This window comes from Thunnus maccoyii, chromosome 7, assembly GCF_910596095.1.
Source record: "Thunnus maccoyii chromosome 7, fThuMac1.1, whole genome shotgun sequence".
Taxonomy (NCBI): domain Eukaryota; kingdom Metazoa; phylum Chordata; class Actinopteri; order Scombriformes; family Scombridae; genus Thunnus; species Thunnus maccoyii.
In genome coordinates this window covers 9,257,840-9,282,052 of record NC_056539.1, presented here as the reverse complement: position 1 = coordinate 9,282,052, position 24,213 = coordinate 9,257,840, and the positions used below count along the sequence as shown (strand labels likewise).

The window sequence follows — 24,213 nt, the reverse complement described above, 5'->3', positions numbered from 1 at the left end:
AACGTTAGCTAAACCTTCTATTTTTCACCATATAACAGCAAAACTGCATTTACAAAGTGTTAAAAAAAAGGAGGGGTGGGGATGTGTCTCTAATTATTTTGCCTCACAACTAGTCCCAATTGAATTTTCAACCCTTTTCATATGTCTTTCTTGTCCTTTTTGTCTAATGGATAACTGAATGTGATATATTTTATTTTCCATTCTCCTCATTTGCCTTAGAAAAACCAAACAGAGTACAGAAATACTCTAATACTCTGTCTCTCTGTTCCTTTGGGTTTTCATATTTCTCTCAGACACTGAAAATGCTAACATTTCACCACAGTTTCACATTTAACTCTGGCTATTGTCCCCTGATCAGAGATTACAGCCTCCTTCAAATACATTGCTTCTAACTGCACAAGAAAGCATGAAAGATTTGAAGTAATTTACTAGCGTTACAAATCATTGGTACACATACGAAGGGTCATCTCTTAGGTGCTATATTTTGGGAAAAGAATGTTTTACATGCAAAGTCAGCAATCAGGACCTTTTTTATACAATGTTTTGAAGAGCTTTGCTGCAATAACTCAACTTCAAAATCCATATTTTATAAGTGGGAGGAAAAAAGGGAATCCACTGGTTCACACTCATCTTTCTAGCCTCCAGATTGTGAGCAGATTGTGAACTATTAGCTCACATTACATTTTATTTTCAGGTTCCTCTGAAATTCTTGCATCTCTGGCATGCTTCATAGACATGGTAAAAACATACATGAATACACTTAAGTGTTTTATTTAGGTTTACAATAAAATACTTCCAATGCTTTATATGAAGACAAAACACTTTAAAATGCAATAATTTCTACATCATGGGACCTTATTACTCCTAACCAACTTGGTTAATCTGTCTGACAGGTTGTATAATACAGTTTTGTTTTTTGTTTTTTTTTCAGATTTCCAGCAAAAATATTATCAAACCTTTTTAGAGTTCAACAGACACGATTCAGTAGATGATAAAAACATCAAATCTAGTGCTTGTCAGTTCTCAAAGTAATAAGTAAGTATAATGTTAATATAGAAAATATACTGTATGTTTTGTAAGCCTCACTTTTCAATAGGCAAAATACATGAGGAGAAATGACTGACATCCACAACAACTTCATATTAACTGAGTGCCTGTGGTTGTTGTGAGTTTAACTTGTTCAAAACGAGCAGGAGTCCAGAGGAAATGTGAATGACATGATGAGGTCACTGACGGTTGAGAGTGTAAAGTATATATACAGATATACATTTAGAGTCAAAACACTATTATGAACATTTAAAACAAGACAGATGGACACTAAAACCACCAACCCCTGTTTTATGCATCTCTCCACTGGGCTTAAAGTCCATTATGAACAGAAACAATCTGGTCTCAATGCTATATTTCAAAGCATTGTCAAACAACTTTACATTTCATAACATTTAAATATTGATTGTTTGCTTGATGCACAGTTTTACCATCATGAAGGAGATTAAGGCCACACAGTTTAAGTAGACTGTTTGCATATTGCTTGTAGATTCTGTAGCTGTTCCATAAAAAACAAAACGCAGCTTCTCTGACAGGGAAACTGTACGGAGCAAATTTCTCTGAGCAGGAAATGTCCGTTAGTAAATGTCAGGCAGGTGGCTGTATTTCCTGTCCCAGTATCCACCAGAAAAGAGCCAGTCCTGGGAGCTGGTGTGGGGGTTTGGCCCCTGCTGAAACCACCTAAAAACACAGCAAAGACATGTTGGCAATCAGCAGGAACTCCCATCAAACCAGGATGACACGAGCAGCAAATCATAACTCATACAATTAAGGAAGGTCAGGCATGCTATATGAGGAGGTTATTGGGTAATTTGCATGGTAGTTGACAATTTTGGTTGTTTGCTTTTAATTTAAATGAACTTTGTATTGTGTTATGTTTGCTGCATAAAAGCAGGGAAGGAAATTATTTGGGGAGAGGACTCTTGTGGTGTTTGAGTTATTCCATCAAGTGCCACCAAGTGGAGCTGCCATGCTGGTGAAAGGGAGAGCAGATTCATGATTAATCACATCGTCTCCAAACTGTGATTCTGTGATTCATCTATGATTCTGCTTAACAGAGGCAGGGACACAGTCAAAGATAAGATTTCATTGTAGAGAAAAAAGAAGGGTTTGGGAACAGGGAGAGTGCATAGTCACATGATCACATCACACATTTCAGGCACATCAGTCAGCTCTAACCTTGGGCCAAGGGCAGGACTCCTTAACATCAAAGCGAGGATGCAACGGGAAAAAAAGACAAGTACAGAGAAAATGGAGATTAAGCTTTAGTGTTTTAGAGCAACAAAGTATGAACCTGTATGGAAAGAGATGAGAAACCTGCAGCAGCGAAGACTGAAAGTAGATTTTGCCACAGTTATTGTTTCCCTGTTTCCAGTCTTTGTGCTAAGCTAAGCTAAATGTCTCCTGGTTCTAGCTATATATTTGGCATACAGACATGAGAGTGGTATCAACCTTTTCATCTAACTCTTAGCAAAAAAGCAAATAGGCGTATTTCCCAAAATGTTAAACTATTCCTTTACAGACAGAAACTGGATTAAGCCTCAATGACAACTCCATATAAAGTAAATGTGAGTTACATGAATGCCTGTTGATGTCAGCAGATTAAACAGAGGATAATCTGAATTGACAATGTTCAATACCAAATATCAGTTATTGCTTTGTTTTACACAATAATGAAGGCTGTTGTCTTTGTATTGCCTGGCATTGGTTGGCTCTTTCAGTAAAAATAAAATCACAATTTCATTTAGTTCAATTAAAACTTGCAAATTGCATACATTGGTTGATTGCATGAAGGCCTGTTGAATAAAGCAGTTTAGAGAGGAGGACACTATGAGTCGTCCAATCTCACTAACGACCTCACCTTGTCTTCCACTCCTCATCGGATTTGGAGCGGCTTTTGCGAGAAGCTCTCTGTTTTTCCTCAAGTCTTTTTTTCTCCTCACTGGCGATGTCTATTTGAATCAGAATAAGAAGTTTTAGACTGCAATGAGAGGTTTTTTTTTTTTTTCATTTTCAGTATGTTACTAACAGTCTTTACCGATGTCACCGTTCTCCATGGCTCGTATGTCCGGTCTCAGCCTGCAGTCTGTCTGAGGAATGATTCCCTCCATCTCCTTATGCAGCTCGTTCAGCTGCATTGCAAATGATGTAAAGCTGTACATCTGCAATGAGGTGAAGATAACGTTACATTTTCAAGTATAACACAACACAGAAAACATCCTGATTTTGAAACTATGCTCTAATGAAAGCGTACAGTGTACATCAAACAGTCTGACCTGGGTAGAGTTGGCCGGTCTGGGTGCGATTCTCCACAGCAGCTGGCTGCCAGGAATCATCTCCACGGTGTCTGCAGCTGGAGAGGGAACATCCTCCTCACTGCAACCCTGAACATCAGCCGGAGTGACAAACAGACAAGTCTACTTATTAATCATTATTACAGTCCATTATATTGAGTTTGTTGATGTGAAAAGTAACTAAGCACATCCTTTCAGAGGGAAATATTGTACTTTTTACTCCACTACATTTATTTGACAGCCATAGTTAGTCGTTACATTTCAATTATATTTCAAAAAAGATGATATTTTCTATCAACTCAGTCATCATGCTGCATTATTCACATCATGAATCATCATATCCCCTGATCCCCTGTCGTTTAGTATGTGATGGTTCATACCGGTTTGCTGCCTTTTTTCTCTTCTGCCCCTTTCTTGTCATTTTTTTTATGCGCCTCGAGGGCAGCAGAATCGACTACATACAGGCACTCTGTCCACTTCCCATAGAGAGCACACAGCTTCTTTTTGCTGTGGAAAAAACAAAACACATGTGTGCGCATGCGCACACACACACACACATACACACACACACACACACACACACACACACACACACACACACACACACACAAATGTCCTCAGGCACAAATGCTCAATAATGTTTTCAGTCAGTTTTAGCTACAGAGCTTTAACAGATAAAAACCTCCTGGTGCATCAGTAAAGATGGCTAACAAAAGCTGCAAAAATCAAAATAAGCACATATGACTTCACATAAATTAAACATTCTCAGTAAGAAAAAAAAAAAAAAGTTTTGCAAGACTCACAGTCGCAACATCAGACCCCACACAGAGTTAACAAACAGGATTTTCTAATCTCTCTGTTTGTTATCAGCATTTTTTGTTGCTACATAGCTTCTCTTTGTCATTTTTGTGTGTTGTATATCTAAATACTGTATCTCCCTGTGTGGGGTTTAGGGTTAGGGTTATCATGTGTTGTTGCATATGTGGTGTTATTCATGTGTTCATACACACTACTTGTAGACTTGTCGAGTCATTTATGTCGAGTCACCGGCAATGTTGTGTTGTGAAACTGTTTGTCCTCCATCTCTGATGTAACTATCTGCTCTTTGTTTATTTTTCTTACTTCATCTGCCTCAGTGACATGTTTGCTGCTTTTCCTCTCAGTGTTGTGTGTTTTAAATATCATTTTGCACCAAAGCCCACGTCCCTCAAGAGCTGGTATTGTTAGCAATGAATTAGCAACTGGGTGAAATCTTAATTAATAATTTGCATAATGATTTGATGTTGTAATCAATTCTGCTGTCACACTTAAAGTTAGTAATGTGCTCCCAATCACCCCGGCTAACCTGTAGGTCTGATTTATAAATGAAGTATATTAAGACAACAGCTTAGTCAATCATATTTCCTCTTAAATATGGGAGAATTAAGGATGATTATGTTGAAAAAAAAGTTAAATTTGGCATCAGCCAGATAAATTAACTATATGTTGTGAAGTCTGTCATCCCAACTTACACTAAGTAAAACATATATATTCTGACACTGATGGCTTTCTAATGGTATGTTGCAATATGCAGAAAGTATTAACAGTGATGAATGATCCAGTGTTTGATATGTGAATAAATGTTGGCAGGACAGAAGTAACTTTAGTTGTCATCCAATGTCACCATAACTATTTCCTTCAGCTTTAAAGACTAAAACAGTGATTGTACCAAAGACTACTTGTTATTTATAGGAATATCAGTGGTTTGACATGTTGGGATCAACACTTATATTTGCTTTCTTGCCAAGATGCAAAGAGTAAGATGAGAAAACCAATACAACTCTTGCAGACCAACCACTTATATCTGTCAGTTGTAAGTGGTTAACCGCCAGTAGTTTGTTGGCTTAGCTGTCTAGCTGCTGGCAGTAGCTTGTAATTAATGGGCAGATATGAGAGTGATATCAATCCTTTCATCTAACTCTCAACAAGAGAGCAAACTACTCTTTTTAATAATTTCTGAACATTATGCATTGGTGTAAACTGTACCTTTTATCCAGAATGTACCCTTCAACCTTGTGCAGTTCTTTGCCGAAAAGGCCACATGGTTTGAAATTCAGGCAGCACCTCTCACCAGTTCTGGGCAAAACAGGAAAAAACAGCATATCATCCTCTCACTCTCTGTTTGCTGAATCATACAAAACTTCCTCATTCAGTCTATCCATTTTCCTCTATTTGACATTTAACTTCCTCAAAGCATTTCAACATTGTCAGACTTGTTCTATTTGATTAACATGCAATGCTTTAATCTATGATCTTTAGATATGTGCATTCAAACATTTTACTCACAGACTATTAAATCTATAATTAGTTGTCTTACCTGTGGTTGAATATCTCCACATTTCCATACTGTTCAATCCACAGCTGGCCCACAATTATGTTGTGAACACAACATGTAGGATTTGTCCATGTGTAGGCTTCATTGTACCTGGAGAGCAAAACAGTGACTTAAGGAGAATGTAAAATGGTAATGTGTGACAAAAGTCTATAGAACACTCATGAAGAGGATAAAAGAAGAAGGTCTTACTTGGGCAGCTCCAGCGTGATGATGCCTTTCGGCTCAGCTTCCACACTCTTGCCCCAGAACTTGAGTTTGGGGTAGATGGATCCATGAAACACGAAGTCTTGCTCCAGGCCCTCAGCATGAAAGGCGCTGACTGGAGGGTGGTGGCTCACCTGCTCTGATATGAGCCTGAAGCCCAGATCCTCTCTGGGACAACGGAGGAGACAGCAAGAATCAAAGTGGGATTGTTAGAGACAGAAAAGCACACAGTTTTGATGTATGTTTAGTAAATTCAAGTCATTATTTGAGTATATTATCAGTGTTGAACATGTGCTGTCTAATCCCACTTACCTAACCAGTTCATAGGTTTCTCCCAGCAGAGGGTTGAAGGGTTTACCTGTCCGCTCCCACTGGGAGGCCACAGCAGACACCGCAAACGCAGCCACACACTGCCAACAGCAGATAAACACACACTCCAAATCATACGCACTAAACTCAAACACAATGGCATAATCCAGATAAAATGTTACAGAGTGCAGTACCTTCATCCTGTCAATAGAGTCTGAGGAGGTGTTAGCCTGGTGGATGAGGTACGTGTGCTCCATGTACTCGGTCAGACGCTGCAAAAAGCTGAGCGGCTCATTGAAAATCACTGGCATTGTAATCTTGGAGAGTTCCTGAAAGAGACATGAGGAGGAATTGAGGGGTGATATTTCAATTACAGAAAGAAAACACAGTAACTTTACACAGTGATCCCTATGAAAAGGTAGGTTAAGTGTCAAAAGAGAATTTTGCTCTTCAAACCTGCTGCTCTAGTATTTTATCCTTTTCAAAGCCAAAAGAAACAAAGAAAATATAATCTTCAAATATAAGATTAATGACTAGAAAGCTTTTGACATTCCACATCAGGATTATGGTGCTTTGAACTCTTTCATAACCTAATCTGGAAATACAGAATAGTTGAGGCTGTGCTGAGGCAAAACTGTGCTTTGAGTTAAATGACAATGTCAGCATGCTAACATGTTCACGTATGATCATGTGCGTGAACCATGTCCACTGCCTTACTATAGTATATTACTATGCTAGCATTTGCTAATTAGCAGCTAACACAAAGTAAGCTGAGGCTGATGAGAATGTCATTAATTTTGCAGGTGTATATAATAAAATATTGACCTGATCACAGTATTAGATGACAAGCTAAGAGTTCACCAAAGTTATTACAATTCACCCTTGGCAGACATGAAAGTCAAATTTCATGGAAACCCATCCAATACTTGTCAAGACATTTTACTCAAAACATAAAATTTCAACTTCAGGTGGCGCTAGAGGATAAGAAAGACAAGGATTTTGACAAGGATCACAAGGATTTTGGGCTCTATGAAAATTTGTTCCCAATTTAATGGCAATCCAAGAACAATTGTTGTGACACTTAAGTTGCTAGAGTCAGGTGGTCTCCAAGATATTTAAGATTCTTAGGATCTTCTGGGGACCATGAACGTCTGTACAAAATTTCATAATCCACCTAGTAGTTGTTGACCAAAGTCAGTCTGGACCAAAGTGGTAAAACGACTCAATGACATTGCGACTCCAGAGCCAAAGTTTTTTATTAGCCACTAATGTGGCTAATAAAAACTACACATGACCATCATTCTCACCATCCCAATGCAGTTCCTCAGGATACTCCAAATACTGAAGTCATTTCTTGAAAACATTGGTGCAGGTAAGCTGGTCCTAAAATAACACACATATTGATACAGTTATATTACCTCTAAAGGGTTTGTATGATGCACTGATTGATTGATTGATTGATTTAATTTATTTGATGATTAAAAATGCAGAATGAATCTGTACAACAGTAGTTACATTCATTGAGGATTCGAAGATTGACTTTGTGCTTGTGCTCTAAAAATAGTCACATTTCATTAGAATAAATATACCAGATGTATAATAGCAGCAGGCATCATCTTATTCAAGTGATTATAGTCAACAAAGCCTGTAATGTACTATGTGACATACTGGAACAAAGCCCAGAGAGACAATCAACACCAGTGTCAAAGGTAGTCTGCAGCCTCAGAATAATCCATCAGCAGCACTTATTTCTTGTAAGTCTTATAGACATGAAGGACCAGTCAGGTCAAACTATCTTTATGAGTTTTACAGAGTGGAGTTTGGATAATGTATCTTAAATCACAAGAAAATAGCATATAAGCCATGTAAAAAATAATGAGTTAATATAAAAATTACATTCATAATCCATCCAAATAGTCTGAACAGCACTTCAAAGGCTGCCTGGAGAAATTAGTCAACATTGGATCATACTGCAGACTGATTATTGTATTGCACTGTGACCTTATCAATATTTAACAACTCCAACACAGAGCTCAGTCCTTTCAATACAACTCTTTCTCTTCCCTTTACCAAGCTGGCCTTGACTCTAAATTATTCACACTGTGAAGTGTAAAGAGCTGATGGGAGCATAAAAATTAAAACAAAGATCTTTAAGAACACAGACAACTCTCAGAGCAGGTTGGGGAATATCACAGATGGATACTAGTATCAAGGATATATTACAGCAGGAAAAGAAAAGCAACAATAACAGTCGGATATAAGGAGACGGGCTCTTTGTTGGATTTGTTCATCTTTTGATGAGAGGTGGATAAAAGCACTGGGGTTCAGCGGCCCATTGAGGAAACCGTGGGGGCATACAGCACCGCTGACCTATGCTTTGTGATCCCATTGGGTTGAGTCACGTCTTTGTCGCCATGGTGATCCTCCTCCAACATGCTGGCGGGGCTGCTGCAATGGCTGCTTAACATGACAGAGCCTTCCTCGTCCTCTTCAAAGGAATGGCTGGCCACCGTCTCAAAGCCGCTCACGGAGAGCTCTGAGTCCGATTCTGATGGAGACGGACACATAGAAATGATTTTTTCAAATGTTTTCAAAGATTGATTCAAAATAAAAAGGTGAACACACCTCAGTATACTTTTTAAATTGGTAGTAGAAGAAAGGGGTAAAAATCAACTGTTAAAGTCAAATTGTGTTTATACAAAGAGGAATATAATAAAACTAACTTTACCAGTACTTGTGGATATCTTTTATAGTCTGATAGTAAAGTGTGTCAACACATGCATCATTGGTGCCAGACCCAGAAATCAGCTGGGGTGATTTGTAACAAGAAATTGAAGAACCGAAGAATTGAATGAATTGAATGAACTGAAGAACAGAAATGTCAAACTAGGTTTGATAAATTAGAATTTGAAGAGCACTGACAGGTTTATTTTTCAACTGTAAAATGTCCAATTAAAAAAAAAAAAGTACTCAAATAAAATAAAACAAATTTAAGAAATTCTTATCAAAAACGTTTGTGTATGTTATGGTTATGTAAAAAAAAAGGTTATCTGATTTTTTTAACTCTCAATTATCAATATCAGCCTCATTAATCCAGTATCAATCAGGCTCTAATAACAATACAATAAAAGCTGAAGTAACTGAACAATCATTATCATATTCATGATGTGTTTCATATTCATTAAAGAAGAACAAAAAGAATATTACACTTCTGCTTTTTTTGAATTACATTAAAATGTTATTTGATTTTATTTATATGAAGTATCCTAAATAAGATTTCAAAAATACTTTCTTCTTTTTTTAGTTATGTTCTGGCAAAAAAACATTCACAATCATGCTCAGCAACAATGAATGCGGATGTCCCATCCAGTTTCCATTTATTCAGCCCTGACAGGTTAACTTCTTTTCATCAAAGGTGCAAAGACATAAGCATCAAATTAGATATTTAAATATAAAGAGATAAAAAGAAGCACAAATTCCTGCAAAGTTTTCTGTTTTGTAGCCTTTTTTGATCATCCAGGCCCATTTTTAATGTCACTACACCATGCAGGTCTTTCACACCAAAAACACTCAATCACGTTGAAAAGGCTTCAAGTTATTTCAGCACAACCAGGCAACACTTGAGCTTACGTCACGCTTGAGGAGCGGCAAAAACATACCAAAGACATTCACCAGCGGGAAAAAGTATTCCAGCGTCCTAGAGGTGAATGACAGAGCACTGAGTGTGAGTGGGAGTTTGTCACAGAATCTCCTGCAATCTCCTGTGCGTGTTTGATAACTTGTCAACTCACCAGACACGGCGTCGTGGAACTCATCCTCGCTGAGGGCACTTCGCGGTGAAGATCCTTTGACGACGGATTGCTCAAGTTCGTGGTGCTCCGTGGCGAGAGTCTGCAGTGCTTCGGAGAGGATCTTATTCTTCTCTACCTCCAGCTCCAATTTCAGACTGCGCACCTGAGCTCGCCACACACAAACACAAACACACACACACACACAAACACACACACACACACACACACACACACACACACAAAAACAGACTAATCACTCATAGAAACATACAAACCAACATGAATTCTATCTTAAACATTTGATAACCACTAACTGAAGACAAATATGTGAACTCATGATTAAAATTTTATTCCAACTCTGACTGTAAACAGTAGAAAACTGTGCGTGACTATCAGACCAGCTGTGATGGCAGTGGGTCTGCAAATAAGAAGCATGTTGACTGACTGATCCTCCCCTCTGCACTGTCCTCTCATTATCTGACCCACACAGAGAGAGAGAGAGAGAGAGCTGGAGCTGAGAGGTATGAGCCATGTTTATCTGTAATGGAGGACAGCTGCCTTGACGCTGCCGTCTCAAATGACCTGCTGGAGAACTTGATTCCCGAGGAGGTGAGGCGATCAAATGACGGTAATGCACTCATATAAACCATTAGCCAAACCTCCCTTTTAGACAAGACATTAGTGTTGATAATATAAGGATGTGCTCATTTTTCAGCTGCACCTTTCCGAAAAATCTTACTCCACCGTTTCCATTGATAGTCGGACTAGCGTGATGCTGTAAACACAAAGTTAGAGCCCACAAAGGACACAGTGTTTTACTTTTAACTGTCAAAGAAACAAGATAGGGAGAATTGATGGTAAATTATCATCCATAAGATGGTAACCAGGACCTGAGCAGGCAAGGTGAAGAGAGGAGAAAGTGCTGTATAATGACACACTACGTATCACTCACCATCACAGCACTATACTGAACTTCACAGAGGAAATTCCTGCTGCTTGACCCCTCCACAGGTGGTGCAAAAGTGCAAAGCAGTGCTGCAGGAGCTGCAAGTGATTGAGTATCTTTCCTTTGCAGGAAAATGAACACAGGCCCCGCTGCTTCATTCAGAGATACTGTGCGTATGTTCCAGTTATTCCTATTGAGATCAGGCCTATTCATGGGGAGCTATGAGATTCTGTGCAGCCTTTTATGGCATGCTGAGCGATCAAGGCCCAAGACAGGTGTAAACCCTGAAAGCGCTGGACTGCCTGTTAAACTGAGAACATTCAAATGGTTTCCGGCAGCCTCTGGGCGCACCAGCAGCGCTGTCTCTTCTAAAGATCACAGAGAAATTCAACTCTCGTGTTTATGAGATGGAGTGTGTGTTAGTGAGCGGGAGTGGGAGGAAAAAACAAGACAGCATGACTGAGACTGATACTTTTTGCCAACAGCAACTGATTTTTTTATCATTCTGGTTAAGGCTTCGGGCTCTTACTATTCACTGGACGTCCATGTTAGTATGCAGATCTGTTGTTTTAGATGCAGGAAATGACAGACGTCGGGCAGAATGGCATGTATGAAAAGAATTAATCTGTGCATTATCATGTGAAGGTGAACACACCTAGATTTACATGTTCAACAACTCAAGTGTGCATTCAAACACTGTGGTTCATCAAAAGCAGCAGCACTGCTACGCATCAATTTAAACAATCAGCAGGGAGTAGACTGACTATCTGTTTCAGCAAGTGAAGCAAATTAATAATTTTTTGGCCATTATGCTTAATAAAAATTTTAAAGGGCACTCTTAGATCTTTAGTGTTGGTATGCTAAATTTCACGTCATAGCCTTCAAAATTGAGATTATAATTATGATAATGATGAAAATCAGATATGCCCTCTTTGATATAACCAGTCAATTTCATGCATCATCAGTGCATGTTGCTCTAAATTTAGCTGCAGCAAACACAGACTTATTCAGACAATTGTTAGTTTATCAGCCTGTCAAGGATTTGATGTAGAGCTGGTTAAACCAAAGTGAGGAACTTGTCAGGGGACCGGAAAGTCTTACGCAGGAACATTTATTGAAGCTCGATCGAGGAGAACAGAGTTACAGTACAAGTGAAACACTGTGCAATGCCACTTAATACTGCAGTCTACTTCTAGACAAGAGTATTTAAACCCCTCACCAAATCCTTCCCCTTACTACCTCCAAATAAAGTTATTCTTCACACATCTATGCCTCTATTGGTTATTGAACTATAAACAAGACACTATGCTGACTAACGTTAACTGAAGTCACATAGTCTGTACATAGGTCACTTGCTATTGATTCTACGAGGAGACCAGTCTGTGCAAAGCACAGCATATCTCCACCTGACCTTGGTTGCCATAGGATACAGCCAGCCTTATTAAGACAGCTGCTTACTCCAGCCATCCTCAGTAGACAGAGAGATGAACCGCTCTGAAATAGACAGGTCATGATCTACTGCTCCCAGGATAGAAAATGACCAGAAAACGACCTGGGGAACACAAATATTTCCCCCACACAGGCCTTCACACAAACCATCTCCCTACATTTCCTGTTCCCTGTTGAATGTCTCCAACTCTGGGTTTCCTTCAATCCCACTGTGCTTACACACAAAGAACGAATCCACATACAGTATGTACGGATAATTCAGCACTAGAACTGTAATGATTAGTCGATCGACAGAATTAATCAGCAACTATTTTGATAATTGGATAATCATTTTAGCCATTTTTAAGAAAAAATGTTAAATATTCAGTGGTTGTGGCTTCTCGAATGTGAGAATCTGAAACTTTTCTGTGTCGTATATAGTAAACTGAATATCTTTGGATTTTGGACTGTAGATCAGACAATACAAGACATTTGAAGACATCACCTTGAGTTTTAAGAAATTATAATGGCATTAATTAATAATAATAAATAAAAATATTTGTTAGTTTCAGCCCTAAAAAGCAGTGGCAAGCAATATATACCATGAGACGATATACATCTGTCTACTATCAAGAGATTTTTCCATACTGTTCACACTGTGATAGCTATTGAGTGCATTCCAGGGTCAGTATCCATCTGAAATACTACAATCTTTAGGTTTAAAAGCCATTCATGAGTTTACACACAGTGACAAGCAACACATCCTCAGGCAGGCACAAGCTTCATCATTGAACTCTGGAAACAGACTTCATTATGTGAAGCCCCTCAAGTGAATCGCCATGTAAACACTGTGTTTGGTTAAGTGCTATATAAATAAAGTTTTATATTATTACAGCATTGCTGTACAAGGTTGGCACTTATTGTGAACTATCAGTGGTGCCATCATTTTTTTACCCTGGAGGGATGTAATCTGTCTACTGAATCCTGCTATTATAATCAAATCCATTGAATCACATACAAAGAAAACCCATCTGACAGCTTGTAATCACTGCACTCAACTGAGCTGCTCTCATAAGGAGGTGTGAATAGTGTTGACATTTTCTTATGAAATGTGTTTTGTTTTTACATATCAATCTAAAAAAACCCCACCACTATATATCTGAAGGGTCACAGACAGTAAAGATCCTGTTGATTACGGTATTTCTTGTCTGCATTTTTAGAAGTGGTTAGTTCATCCAAATCACAAAAGAACCAATCTTCTTACTTGGTCCTTGTCGTAACTACAGAGGCCACACAGACAGTTACACTAGAAAAACTCAACATTAATGCGTCTCAGCAGAAACAAAGTCCTCTAGAGCTTTTAAAATGTTGTTGAAATCCCAATAAAATCCCATTCATCTCTATTGTTTTGGGTTGGCAGCAGGAGTTTCAGAGGTGAATCTCTCCAAATAATACCACAACATATGTTTTTATGATTTAGGTGAACTGACATATCAACCTATGAAACTATAATATACATAACTATAATATATATGCTGATAATCAATAGCAGAACAGACAAAAACCTGACACAGAGCTGCCAATAGGCGTTCAAACAGACACAAATGTGTCCAGGGGAAGATGACACTTACCCCTTCCTGTCTGGACAAGAGGCTCAGGCAGATACTGAGGCTGGAACTGGTCTTGCTGGACAAGTCACCGATTTCCTGCATTTTCTCCAGTATGGTGGACGGAAACCCTGGGGGAACAGACATATTAACAAGGGACCATTTGCTCGAAACAGTGAGTGACATGAAAAAGTCAATTGAGCTGATTAAGAAGCAGAAGGGACATATTGAAGCTAATGCAAAATTCATGTTGTTGTGTTTTTCTCCTCTGTGCTCTCAGAAAAGCTACAAGCACAGCAAACCTCAGATGACAGAAACAGATGGTGCAGACTCTTAATTAGGAGGATTTTTAATCTGCTTGATGATGCTTGTAATTTTAATCATGAGATTTACATTTCCACTCTTGAATGGTTTATATTAGGTATATTACAATATAAAATAAAATGTAATGCTTTTACTTTCTGATAGCCCGTCATTTTTCAGCATGGACAGGAAAGCTGCCACCTCCTTCTCCAGTTTCTTCTGGCTGGCCTCTGCTGCCTGGTTTCAGAGAGATAAGAGGAGACCGCTGATAAACAAAAACAACACAGGGTGGGAGGACCGGGGGATTCCAAATCCAGTGATAACACTAAAGATCATTATGCTGAAATGCTAATTATGGATTTCTTTGTTTAAAGCCACCTGTAGTGAATCTGTTAGTTCCCCTAGTGACATCACTTCCTCTTCCTCCTCCTCCTCGCTGCCCTGCTCTTGGGAGCAGTAGTGTGTGCTGTAGGCTGAGTGCTCCTCCAGTGCGTCCAGCCATGCCTGGGAGACAATAACAGATTTTTCTTTAGTTCATGATGAAAACCAAACGTGTTACTGATTTGTATAACAGATCACGACCTTGGAATTCTAAGGTTTATCTACGATTTGACTGATTTTGACATATTGAGGTTTAAAGTTTTCACATCCTCGACAGAAATTAGCTATCAACTAAATCATAACCAAAAGCAATTATCTTGTAAAAAGTTGACTATTAAGTCTTTCTTTGTTTTAAAACATAAAATCAATGTATTCATTATTATGATTTCTGATAAAAGACTTGGGAACAGACGACAATTTAGCTAACATGTTTTAAATGTAGACGTGAAAGCATTAAGATTAACATTACAGATTTTCAGAGACAGATTTGAACTGACAATATGCTTCATACATTTTTACCGACATACTAACAATGCAATTCAAAACATTGAAAAACCCCAAAACAGTTTTGCTTCTAATGTGCTGATATTTTTCCTTGCAACTCACAGCTAGAAACCTGACGTTATCTCAGATTACGACATATTAAAATTTGGCCTTTATTGCTTCTCTAAAGTAGTTGCGGTAAATGGAGTCACTGCTGAACAAACGTTGTCTAATTAACCTTCGCAAGCTAGCTGTGTAGCATGTAAGCTAATGGGAAAAATCAGCTTTTCACTAAATTCACACAACTTTAGACTGAGCAAAATTTCATGATCTTCTGAGCTCCTTTTTTTTCGGGCACTGATTTGTGTTTTGCAGGTGAAACCTTACAGAATGAAACCCAAAAGTAGAGAGAAAATAGAGATACAACATTTACTTTTCAAAATATTGAGGGCCATTAATGCTTTCAGTAGTTAATAATTTTCCAAAGAATAGCGTCAGGTGAATAAAAAAAGGCAGACAGAAAAGTCAGCTCTAAGGTCACAAGATAACAAATTGATCTTTTAGAAGAGTTTCTGAGACTACATTTAGAGGAGAAATGACATACTTGTCTCATTGTCTCTGGGTCATTTTTAGGTGATACTTTGAAGTGATGCACACTGTCATCGAAGCACTTTAGGGTAAAAAAGCAGTTATCTTTGGCTCGGATCTGGAAATGAGAACATAAAAAACATTCCCTTGTGCAAAAGTTGAACTCACACAAATTCAACAAAGCAGTTAAAAAAGAGATGGACAGTAATTCTTAAATCTTGACTTACCAAACAGTGAGCGTGTGTGAGGGACTTACAGCCTTGCCTGCTGACATTGGCAGCTGCATCAGACCTTCATATGAGAGATAAAGATAGGTGATAGTTTCCTGAGGTTTTTTCTTTTGATGGCTGAGAGCTTATTCTTGAAGACAGATGACACATTTTCAGTACAGTATATCCTTAGAAATAGAAGAGTCCTTCTTCTATTCTTAACTCGTTTATCTGTCACCTCCAGCACCTTAGGGTGCAGTACTTCCATTTATCTGTTGCTAAGATTTTGACATTTCTGATTCAATGAGCACAGCCAAAGATAGAGGTGCCACCTACTGTTTTGAGTACCAGGACAAAACCCCGTCTTGAAGGACGACCCAGTAGGAGCGCCAGCCAAAGAATCTGGAGCTCTGTGGGATGATGTGCAAGAGAAGAATCAGCTGTCTGATTTTCAGTGATTTCTATTATTGTTCAGTCTTTTCTGATTTTTATGGCGGCTGAGAGAAAGCACGGAAACTTGAGAAAACACAGCAAATTGGAAACATATTCACCAATTTGACAACTCTTGTGCTGCATTTAGAGACACATTGCAAAAATAGAAAAGCTGCAAATGACACACGGGAGCGGAGCTATGTGTGGGTTTGACTGACTGGCTCAGCAGGTAGTAAAAATGAAGTCAATTTTTAGGGTGTCCCAATGCTGTAATCATATCAAATGGAAGCTGCCATAAGCTGCAAGTCTCTGACTTTTAAATAGCACACATATCAATATCCAAGTGGCAATTATATCTGGGAGTTTCATATTTTTCTGAAATCTCAGATATTCGACTTGATATAAGTAATACAGGAACGTCTGAATTGCAAAGGCATTACATCAGCCAAAGTCTCTCTCTCATTCAAGGTAATTCAATCCTAATTTAATGCTAATTTCATGCACACAAACTGCATCACTACATCATACAACCATAGGTCATTCAGTGTAGAAATGACATTTGTTGTTAAAAACAATAGTTATCACCAGCTTTAGCTAGCCAGTAGTATGAATGTCAACAAATCCGACTCAGAAGCAAATGTAGCTATATTCCTCTTTCAGTGCAGACATTTTGACATGAGCACAGGTGTAACTAATAACATTAATGAAACTTATTAGTTACAACAACTGTTCTCACTATGACAAGTAAAATGTGTGCTATGACAAAACGCCACAGATCACTAAAGAATAATCTGTACAAACGGTTCAGTATGTTTAACAGTTTGTACAAATTATTCTTCACTCTTGACTTTTTGCACAATAGCCCTCCTGCAGTATCTCAGTGAAGCCTGTGGTAACATGCGTTGTTGATGTGACATCCTCATTGTGCTGCCTGAGATCATGTTGCAGGTCACTGACACATCATTGTCCCAATGTTTATTGAATAATTAAACTTAATAATTAAATTACCTAATGAACAAGGCCTGAGACAAACAACAAAAAGAAAGTAATTAAGCTAACATGCAATATTAAATGTGATAACAAATGTCCTAATTAAACATGGAAAGGCCCTCAAAATTAGCCATACTGTACAATAACAACAAATTTATTCATTCATTCCATTTATTGTATCCCATTCTTTAAAAGGACATAGCTGGCAATTTTCTATATTTCTACAAATCTCATATGCAGACCCAAATGGAAAATAAATTGATCCTATGAGTATTGTATGTGTATCCAAAGACCTCCATTATTGTCCAAAAACTTCTATGTTATTCCTTTGTGCCAAGACCTCTGTTGTCTAAAAACTATTAAAAACATGTCAGTGAGCCACAGCGTCACACTGGGTAACATGTTCTTCCTCCACAAACATTACGGCCATGTAGTTTTGATTAGAAACGGCTCTAAAGATGAATAACAGCGACCACGTTCTCAGTCTTGAGTAGTTCCTTGTAAGGCAGACAGTGCTGACACTGCTTTCCTAGCTTGTTGTGCACAACTTCTTGACTTTCTTCTGAAGTTCTTTGAGAAATTTACAATACAAGATGTTGTTGAAGCACAACAAGATAGCAAAGCACAGCTCTGTTTACGAGCTTTGCTAGCTTGTCGTGCTACATATCACAACATCACAACCTCTTGACTTACGGCTCATTGACCTGTTTTTATCAATTTTTGAGAATCAAAGAAAATTGCCAGTCATATCCTTTAATGTAACATATGATACAATACGCAGCCGCAATAATTATTTACTTTAAATGTTAAAGTTTTATGGCTTTAAATTAATCAATTAGTCAATTGACAGAAAAATAATCTGCAACTATTTTTAATCGACCAACTAAACAACCATTTTGCTTATTTTAGCCAGCAGAACACACCGCTGATCGACAGCCAATGCTATAACCACACTATATGCTGTTGAATATATTGCAGTGCGTTGGAGTTTGCTTGAGTTTCCTGTTTTGCAGCAGACTTTCTAAATCCAATATATGAGTTGTTAAATTGTTGAGTATAATTTCTCCATTTGCTCGTATTTTCTCAATCTATGATGAATTGGGCTCTGTCAGCCACCATAGACAATAATTCCCAGACTTTACCTTCCAGAGTAATCCCTCATACTTCTTGACATGGCGGGTCATACCCTGCAAAGGACACAGATGAGGAACATGGAGGAAGTAAAGAAACAAATCATAGAACAAATCAAGATAACTTTAGGAAGCCGACTCTCAGCTGGGCACTCACTCGATGAACGTTGCTTTCGAGCGCCTGCTTCATTGCTGTATCACTGGCCAGGTCAAACACTGTCTGGCCTGTGAGTTACAAGACACACAAGACAAGAGGAGCTGTAGCACAACAGAATACACATATATAGGACACAAATACTGCTTGAATGAAGGTTTTTTTAAAGGCTAATGACAACTGTTACAAATATCAAAGTTTATGTCTGAACCAGCCCCATCTTGTGCCTCTCATGTAATCATTGTTTTTAATTACATTTGAGTCAAAGAAATAACCATTGTGCTTGGAAAAAATAATCAGAAGTTAAACTTTGTAAATTGCTGCAGAAATGCAGCATTACTCATTCATTTGCTATTTTTATTTGGGCGAAGGAATGGAGACGGACATTGTGAAGTGTGTTAAAATTGTCTTTAACTCGTCACCAGAGGGAATATATTTTGGTACCAGCAGCAGGACTTGAGAATGGTGGAAATGTATGGTTTGTTAAGGAATGTGTTATTCTACGTCTTTCTTGCTGATCATCCTATTAAAAAACCTAAAACCAAGGATGTGTCTCTTAATACTTTCAAACTTCCCTACCCCAAACCTGTTTGTTCCTACTGAAGACGCAAATCTTCAAAACTAGGTCACAAATGTGTACTTTAATATTTAAAATTGGCACATTATTTTCACAAAACAGATGGCAATGGTAGTTTTTCGAAACATTACTCAAAGGAGGAGGAGTAAATAGTGTATTTATTGAGCACTATTTTCAGACACTAATTTACTGAGTATTCTCTGTATGCGGGATTGACTATCATTGGGAATATGCTTTAAAGATTGGAGTCATTCATGACTGCCAGCTCTGGCTGTCAGGTCTTACCATTCTTGTTCTTGATGTTGGGGCTGGCTCCACTCTTGATCAGCTTCAGGGCAGACTGCCTCTGGCCTCGATAGGCTGCGCAGTGCAGCGGGGTGTTACCCAGCAGATCTGTGCAGTTTATATCTGGAGGCTTCTTCCTGCTGAGCTACAGCAGACACACAGGACAAAGAACAGATGGGTTGGCTGGGCCCCAAATGTTCTGCAGGTCTTTCTTATACTGTGAACAACTGAAGCAAAACTCTTTGATTTCTCACTCTTTGTACAAGATCTGGAGTAGTTAAGGCTGCAATGACCTTCCAAAACTTTACTGCCAGTGTTTATTTTGTATGTTTGAAGACTGTTTTTTCAGAGCTTTTCCAAATGACATTTGTTGTCACTGAGATTCAATAGGTGTGGTCTACTGTAGACTTGTCTGGACTTGTGAATATGTGAAGATAATTGAGAGTATAACTGTGAGTTCAGGTACAAATAAACTGAATGTAACACTCAAACACTTATTTTCCCCAGCACACTCATTCCACATTATTATTGGTCAAAATGTGACATTAAAGTACATGTTTGACAACATATCTCCATATGTTTGGAGCATTAAAGATAGATATCAGTGTCTGGCACTAACCAGCTGAGTTAGAGTTGAAAGGTCTCCTTCTCGTGCAGCTTCCAAAAGCTGCTCCTCCAGCTTCCTCTCCTCTGTTCTCTCAGCCGCTGGTTTCAGTGACAGGATGGGATTTTATGCGAAAAAATGTTGGACGATTTTAAAATGTATACATTATACATAAAACTTGTATGAATAAATATTAAAATGGAGACAAATATGTGTTTGCATGATATTTCTTAGATGACAACATGGCTTTCTCACCTTCTAACATGCTTCTGATCTCTGCATTTTGAGTGACATCTTTGGGAATCTGTGCTGTCCCATTGATGACAGTAGCACATGCATCATAGTGCAGCAGCAGCATGACAACCTCCTGATCAATACGTGATTGATTGATTGATTGATTGATTTATTGATTGACTGAATGGATGAATAAATACATGCACAAAATCATACTATCAACAAAAAGAAGAGAAGAGTAGAAGGAAACAGAGTCTGAATGGAAAATTCATGACGCATTGAGGTACCTTTCTTCCTGTGAAGGCGGCTTTGTGCAGCGGTGTATCTCCGATGTTATTGGGCAAGTTGACATCTGCCCCCGCCTGGAGGTATGTAACAAAACACAAATACGTTCCACATGCATCCTACAGTGTGACTGGATTTAAAAATCTTCATGTTTTCAAGAAAAGAAACCCTACCTTAAGCAATTCCTCCACTACGTCTTTGTGTCCAAAATAACAGGCCAAGTGAAGAGGCGTCCATCCCAGGTTAGACTTACTCTTACCTGAGAAAACAATACATATTGCATGACACAGAGACAATATGACTGATAATATTCCCATGTGTTAATCACCTACCTTTGCAGTTGATGTTAATTTGCATCTCTTCCCTGATCTTGGACATGAGGAGCCTCTGAATCCCCGGCAGATCTCCATTCCTGGCACAGTGCAGGAACTGCTCCTCTGGCTCCAGCTCCTCCATGGACCCCTGTAGATGAGCACAATACAGAAAGAAGCTTTTTATCTCTGTCTTTCAAATGTAATCAAAAAGCTTTCAAAGGGATGTGTGCAATTAATCTCTGAAAAGAAACCTTAGTGCATTTGTTGTTCTCAAGATGCAACATTTGAGTTCTTTGTAAGAAAACCTTGCAAGCAAAACACTGATGCAGAAGCAAAAACATGTATCCCAGTTAAAGTCGCGTTCCAGTGATGTTTGTTTATCAGTCCCATAAAGTGAGGGCACTCACTTAATGACATCACAATGACATCATCAGGGTTATTTTCTCCTCCAGAGCCACAGAGGACATTATACTGTACAGCTCGTCACAGAGTAAACTTTATGTGTAAAATTAGTGGTGTGGCCCTTTAATGTGACTCTTTGAACCTTTATAGGCTCATATTGCTGAATCACGACATCATCTCTCATTGTTTGGGACACACGTGGAAAAAGTCACAAGTTTCCTTTGTCACACAGTAAATCAAAACAACTGTCAAAGGGAAGAAGGAGGAAATTAGAATTATTACAAAAGACAGCAGTCACCAGACCAGCCTTACAGGAAGGACACAAGTCCTCCCTTTCCCCTTTATACAGCCTGAGCCCACATGACGTTCTATGTTTGCAATCAAAACGTTGGTATGTGGAGGCAAAAAAAGAGAAAGCGTGCTTTATGCAACGCTCTGGAATGTCACATGGCTATAGGAAGGATTAATGAACCACATCGACAAGAGAGGACAAATCTGACTCTGCCACTTTGACGTCTGCGAGGCGTTGAGAAGAAAGACTTTACTGACACTCAAACAGGTTTTACTTGGGAGTGAAAAGCATGTGACAATAACGGTTACTCAGCCTGTCTTTGTACTACTGCACAGTATGTGTCAATCTCAGTTAAACACTTCCAAAAAATCCCTCTGCATACTGTAACTATACTGTATGTTGTAACAGCAAAAACAGGATACACGCAGCTTTCTTTTGTGTTTCCATAATGAATATTAAAAATCCCTTTTTAATTTGTATTTTATTCATTTATTATGATGTTCAATCTGATATCTTGCCTTAATGTTTCTCTCTGTTACTGTATTTTTAGAGCTAGACAGATTAATCATAGAGGCAAATGTAGTGGTTGATATTGACGTATTGCTTAAATATTGATATTGGCATATGTGTCGGCCAATAAGCCAAATATATGATTGTTTTTCATTCAGAAACAGTGTGTTTGTTACATAGTTTGTCCACCAAAGAGCTCTGACGTGTTTATTTTTCAACTGTAAAACATCTCGCTCAGTACATACAGTATGATGGTCACAATTCTTTATTAGCCAAATTTAAGGGATTCTATATAAGTTGTTTGTCAACATCTACTGTATACACTATTCTTGAGTATATTCCTTTTTAGAGCTGAAACAATTAGTAGCTTAATCATTTAATTAATTATTCTATTGTTCAATTGTCAGGAAATGAATCAGCAACTGCTTTGATAATAACCATTTAAGGAATTATTCAAGCCAAACTAAAAAAACATTCCCTTGTTTCAGTTTCTCTATTGTAAGGATGTGCTCGTTTGCCTCGTCATGTGATAGAAAATTGATGGTCTGATAAAACAAGCTGATTGAAGAAGTCACGTTGGGCTTCAGGAAGTTGTAACGTGCATTTTTCATTGTTTCCTGACATTCTATAGACTGAACGATTAACGGACCAGTCAAGAAAACAATTGGCAGAGACGTTCCACCTCTAAACTTCCAACATAGTTTCAATTAAATAACAGTTTGACATCATTTTCAAAAAAGCAAAGATTGGAGAAAAGTCAAAAAAGAATGAATACAAATTAGTGTGGCAGAACTGTTTCTTCTTCTTCTCTACCCCATTAGTCATTTCATGACCTCTCAGATTGGTCTGGTCACCCTTAGAAGGGGGCCCGACCCCTAGGTTGGGAACCACTGAACTAAACCACCTAACAGTATATGAATTAGATTTAATTCAACTTAGGTCCACCTCGACCAACGAAAACAGTAAATCCTGTTTACACATCGATCCATCAGTATTAACACTAATAATGTAACATGTCATACAGAAGCTGTACTTTTACTTCTGATAGCACTTCTGTACGTCTATTTCAGTGCAATTTTGAATATAATAGAGTACTTTTACATTGATGTATTGGTACTTTTGCCTTAGTGAAGCTGTCCTGTAACTTTTAAACAATTGTAAACATGATAAACATGATGATGAATGTTCCCATAACAGTGTGGAAACATGAATTAATTAAACACAACTAACATGATGTGCTGTCAAGCCCAAACTGTTCACAGTTGTAGGTTAAATCTGTGATGCCAGGTTCCTGCCTGGAGCAGCTGTGACCAGGTGACATTACACAGGCTGATGTGCCATTAGAATAATAGAGCAGCAGCAGCAGCTAATGATCAGCACACAGTGACAAACAGACACTTACTGCTTCAACAGACCAGTCCTGAGAGGTCAGACCCCGCAGCAGCAGCAGCAGCAGCAATAGTGTGTAGAGCTGCTCTCACACAGGCCCTCTGTGAAGCTGCATGTGATGTTTTAAGCCCCTCTGAGCCGTTTCCTGCTGCTCTGCTGCAGCACAGACACCGCGGCGCATCAACCGACACATCAAACCGTCACACACGCACGCACACACTTACTTACACTCTCACACACATACACATACACACCCGATATATAGTCCTCCATCTACGTTACGTTGATCGATGGCGAAATACAGCTGTGTCTGTGACACCCTCTCTCTCACACACACCTCTGTTTTTTGTTTACACTGACGTCAGCTGATCGCACACAGCGGAACTCGTCAGAGTGGTTCCTTTCAAAATAAAAGCTCAACCCGTTATTTTAAACGAGGAATTAAAAAAAATCCAATCTACTACTACTACCACTACTACTACTACTACTACTACTACTACTACTACTAATAATAATAATAATAATAGGCTAATAATAATAATTTTAATTTATAGACCACTTTTCTAATCCCACTTGCGTTACAAAGTGCTTCACGCAAGGCGATCTCAAAACAAGCATTATATTTCATTATATTACATTATATGATTATAT

At 38.5% G+C, this 24,213-nt stretch overlaps 1 protein-coding gene across 4 annotated transcripts; it reads right to left on the bottom strand.

The window, feature by feature from the left end:
* Nucleotides 1–409: 409 nt before the first annotated feature.
* osbpl1a (oxysterol binding protein-like 1A) lies at nt 410–23,937 on the bottom strand. Of its 4 annotated transcripts, none has more exons than XM_042417458.1 (29): nt 23,576–23,937; nt 20,988–21,117; nt 20,829–20,914; nt 20,658–20,732; nt 20,392–20,503; nt 20,152–20,237; nt 19,533–19,677; nt 18,674–18,741; nt 18,529–18,573; nt 16,301–16,374; nt 15,983–16,046; nt 15,772–15,873; nt 14,682–14,807; nt 14,459–14,540; nt 14,025–14,131; nt 10,020–10,182; nt 8,599–8,776; nt 7,536–7,611; nt 6,423–6,557; nt 6,232–6,329; nt 5,905–6,087; nt 5,698–5,805; nt 5,367–5,456; nt 3,722–3,848; nt 3,324–3,431; nt 3,086–3,209; nt 2,909–2,999; nt 2,227–2,247; nt 410–1,728 (listed from the first exon to the last, which is right to left on the bottom strand). In XM_042417458.1, the coding sequence occupies exons 2-29, from the start codon at nt 21,109–21,111 to the stop codon at nt 1,626–1,628; spliced, it is 2,901 nt and encodes a 966-aa protein (XP_042273392.1). In that variant the 5' UTR covers nt 21,112–21,117; nt 23,576–23,937; the 3' UTR covers nt 410–1,625. The 4 variants fall into 4 exon arrangements, with proteins under 4 accessions (XP_042273392.1, XP_042273393.1, XP_042273394.1 ...); XM_042417459.1 differs by having other exon boundaries at nt 23,817–23,937; XM_042417460.1 differs by lacking the exon at nt 2,227–2,247.
* Nucleotides 23,938–24,213: the final 276 nt, after the last annotated feature.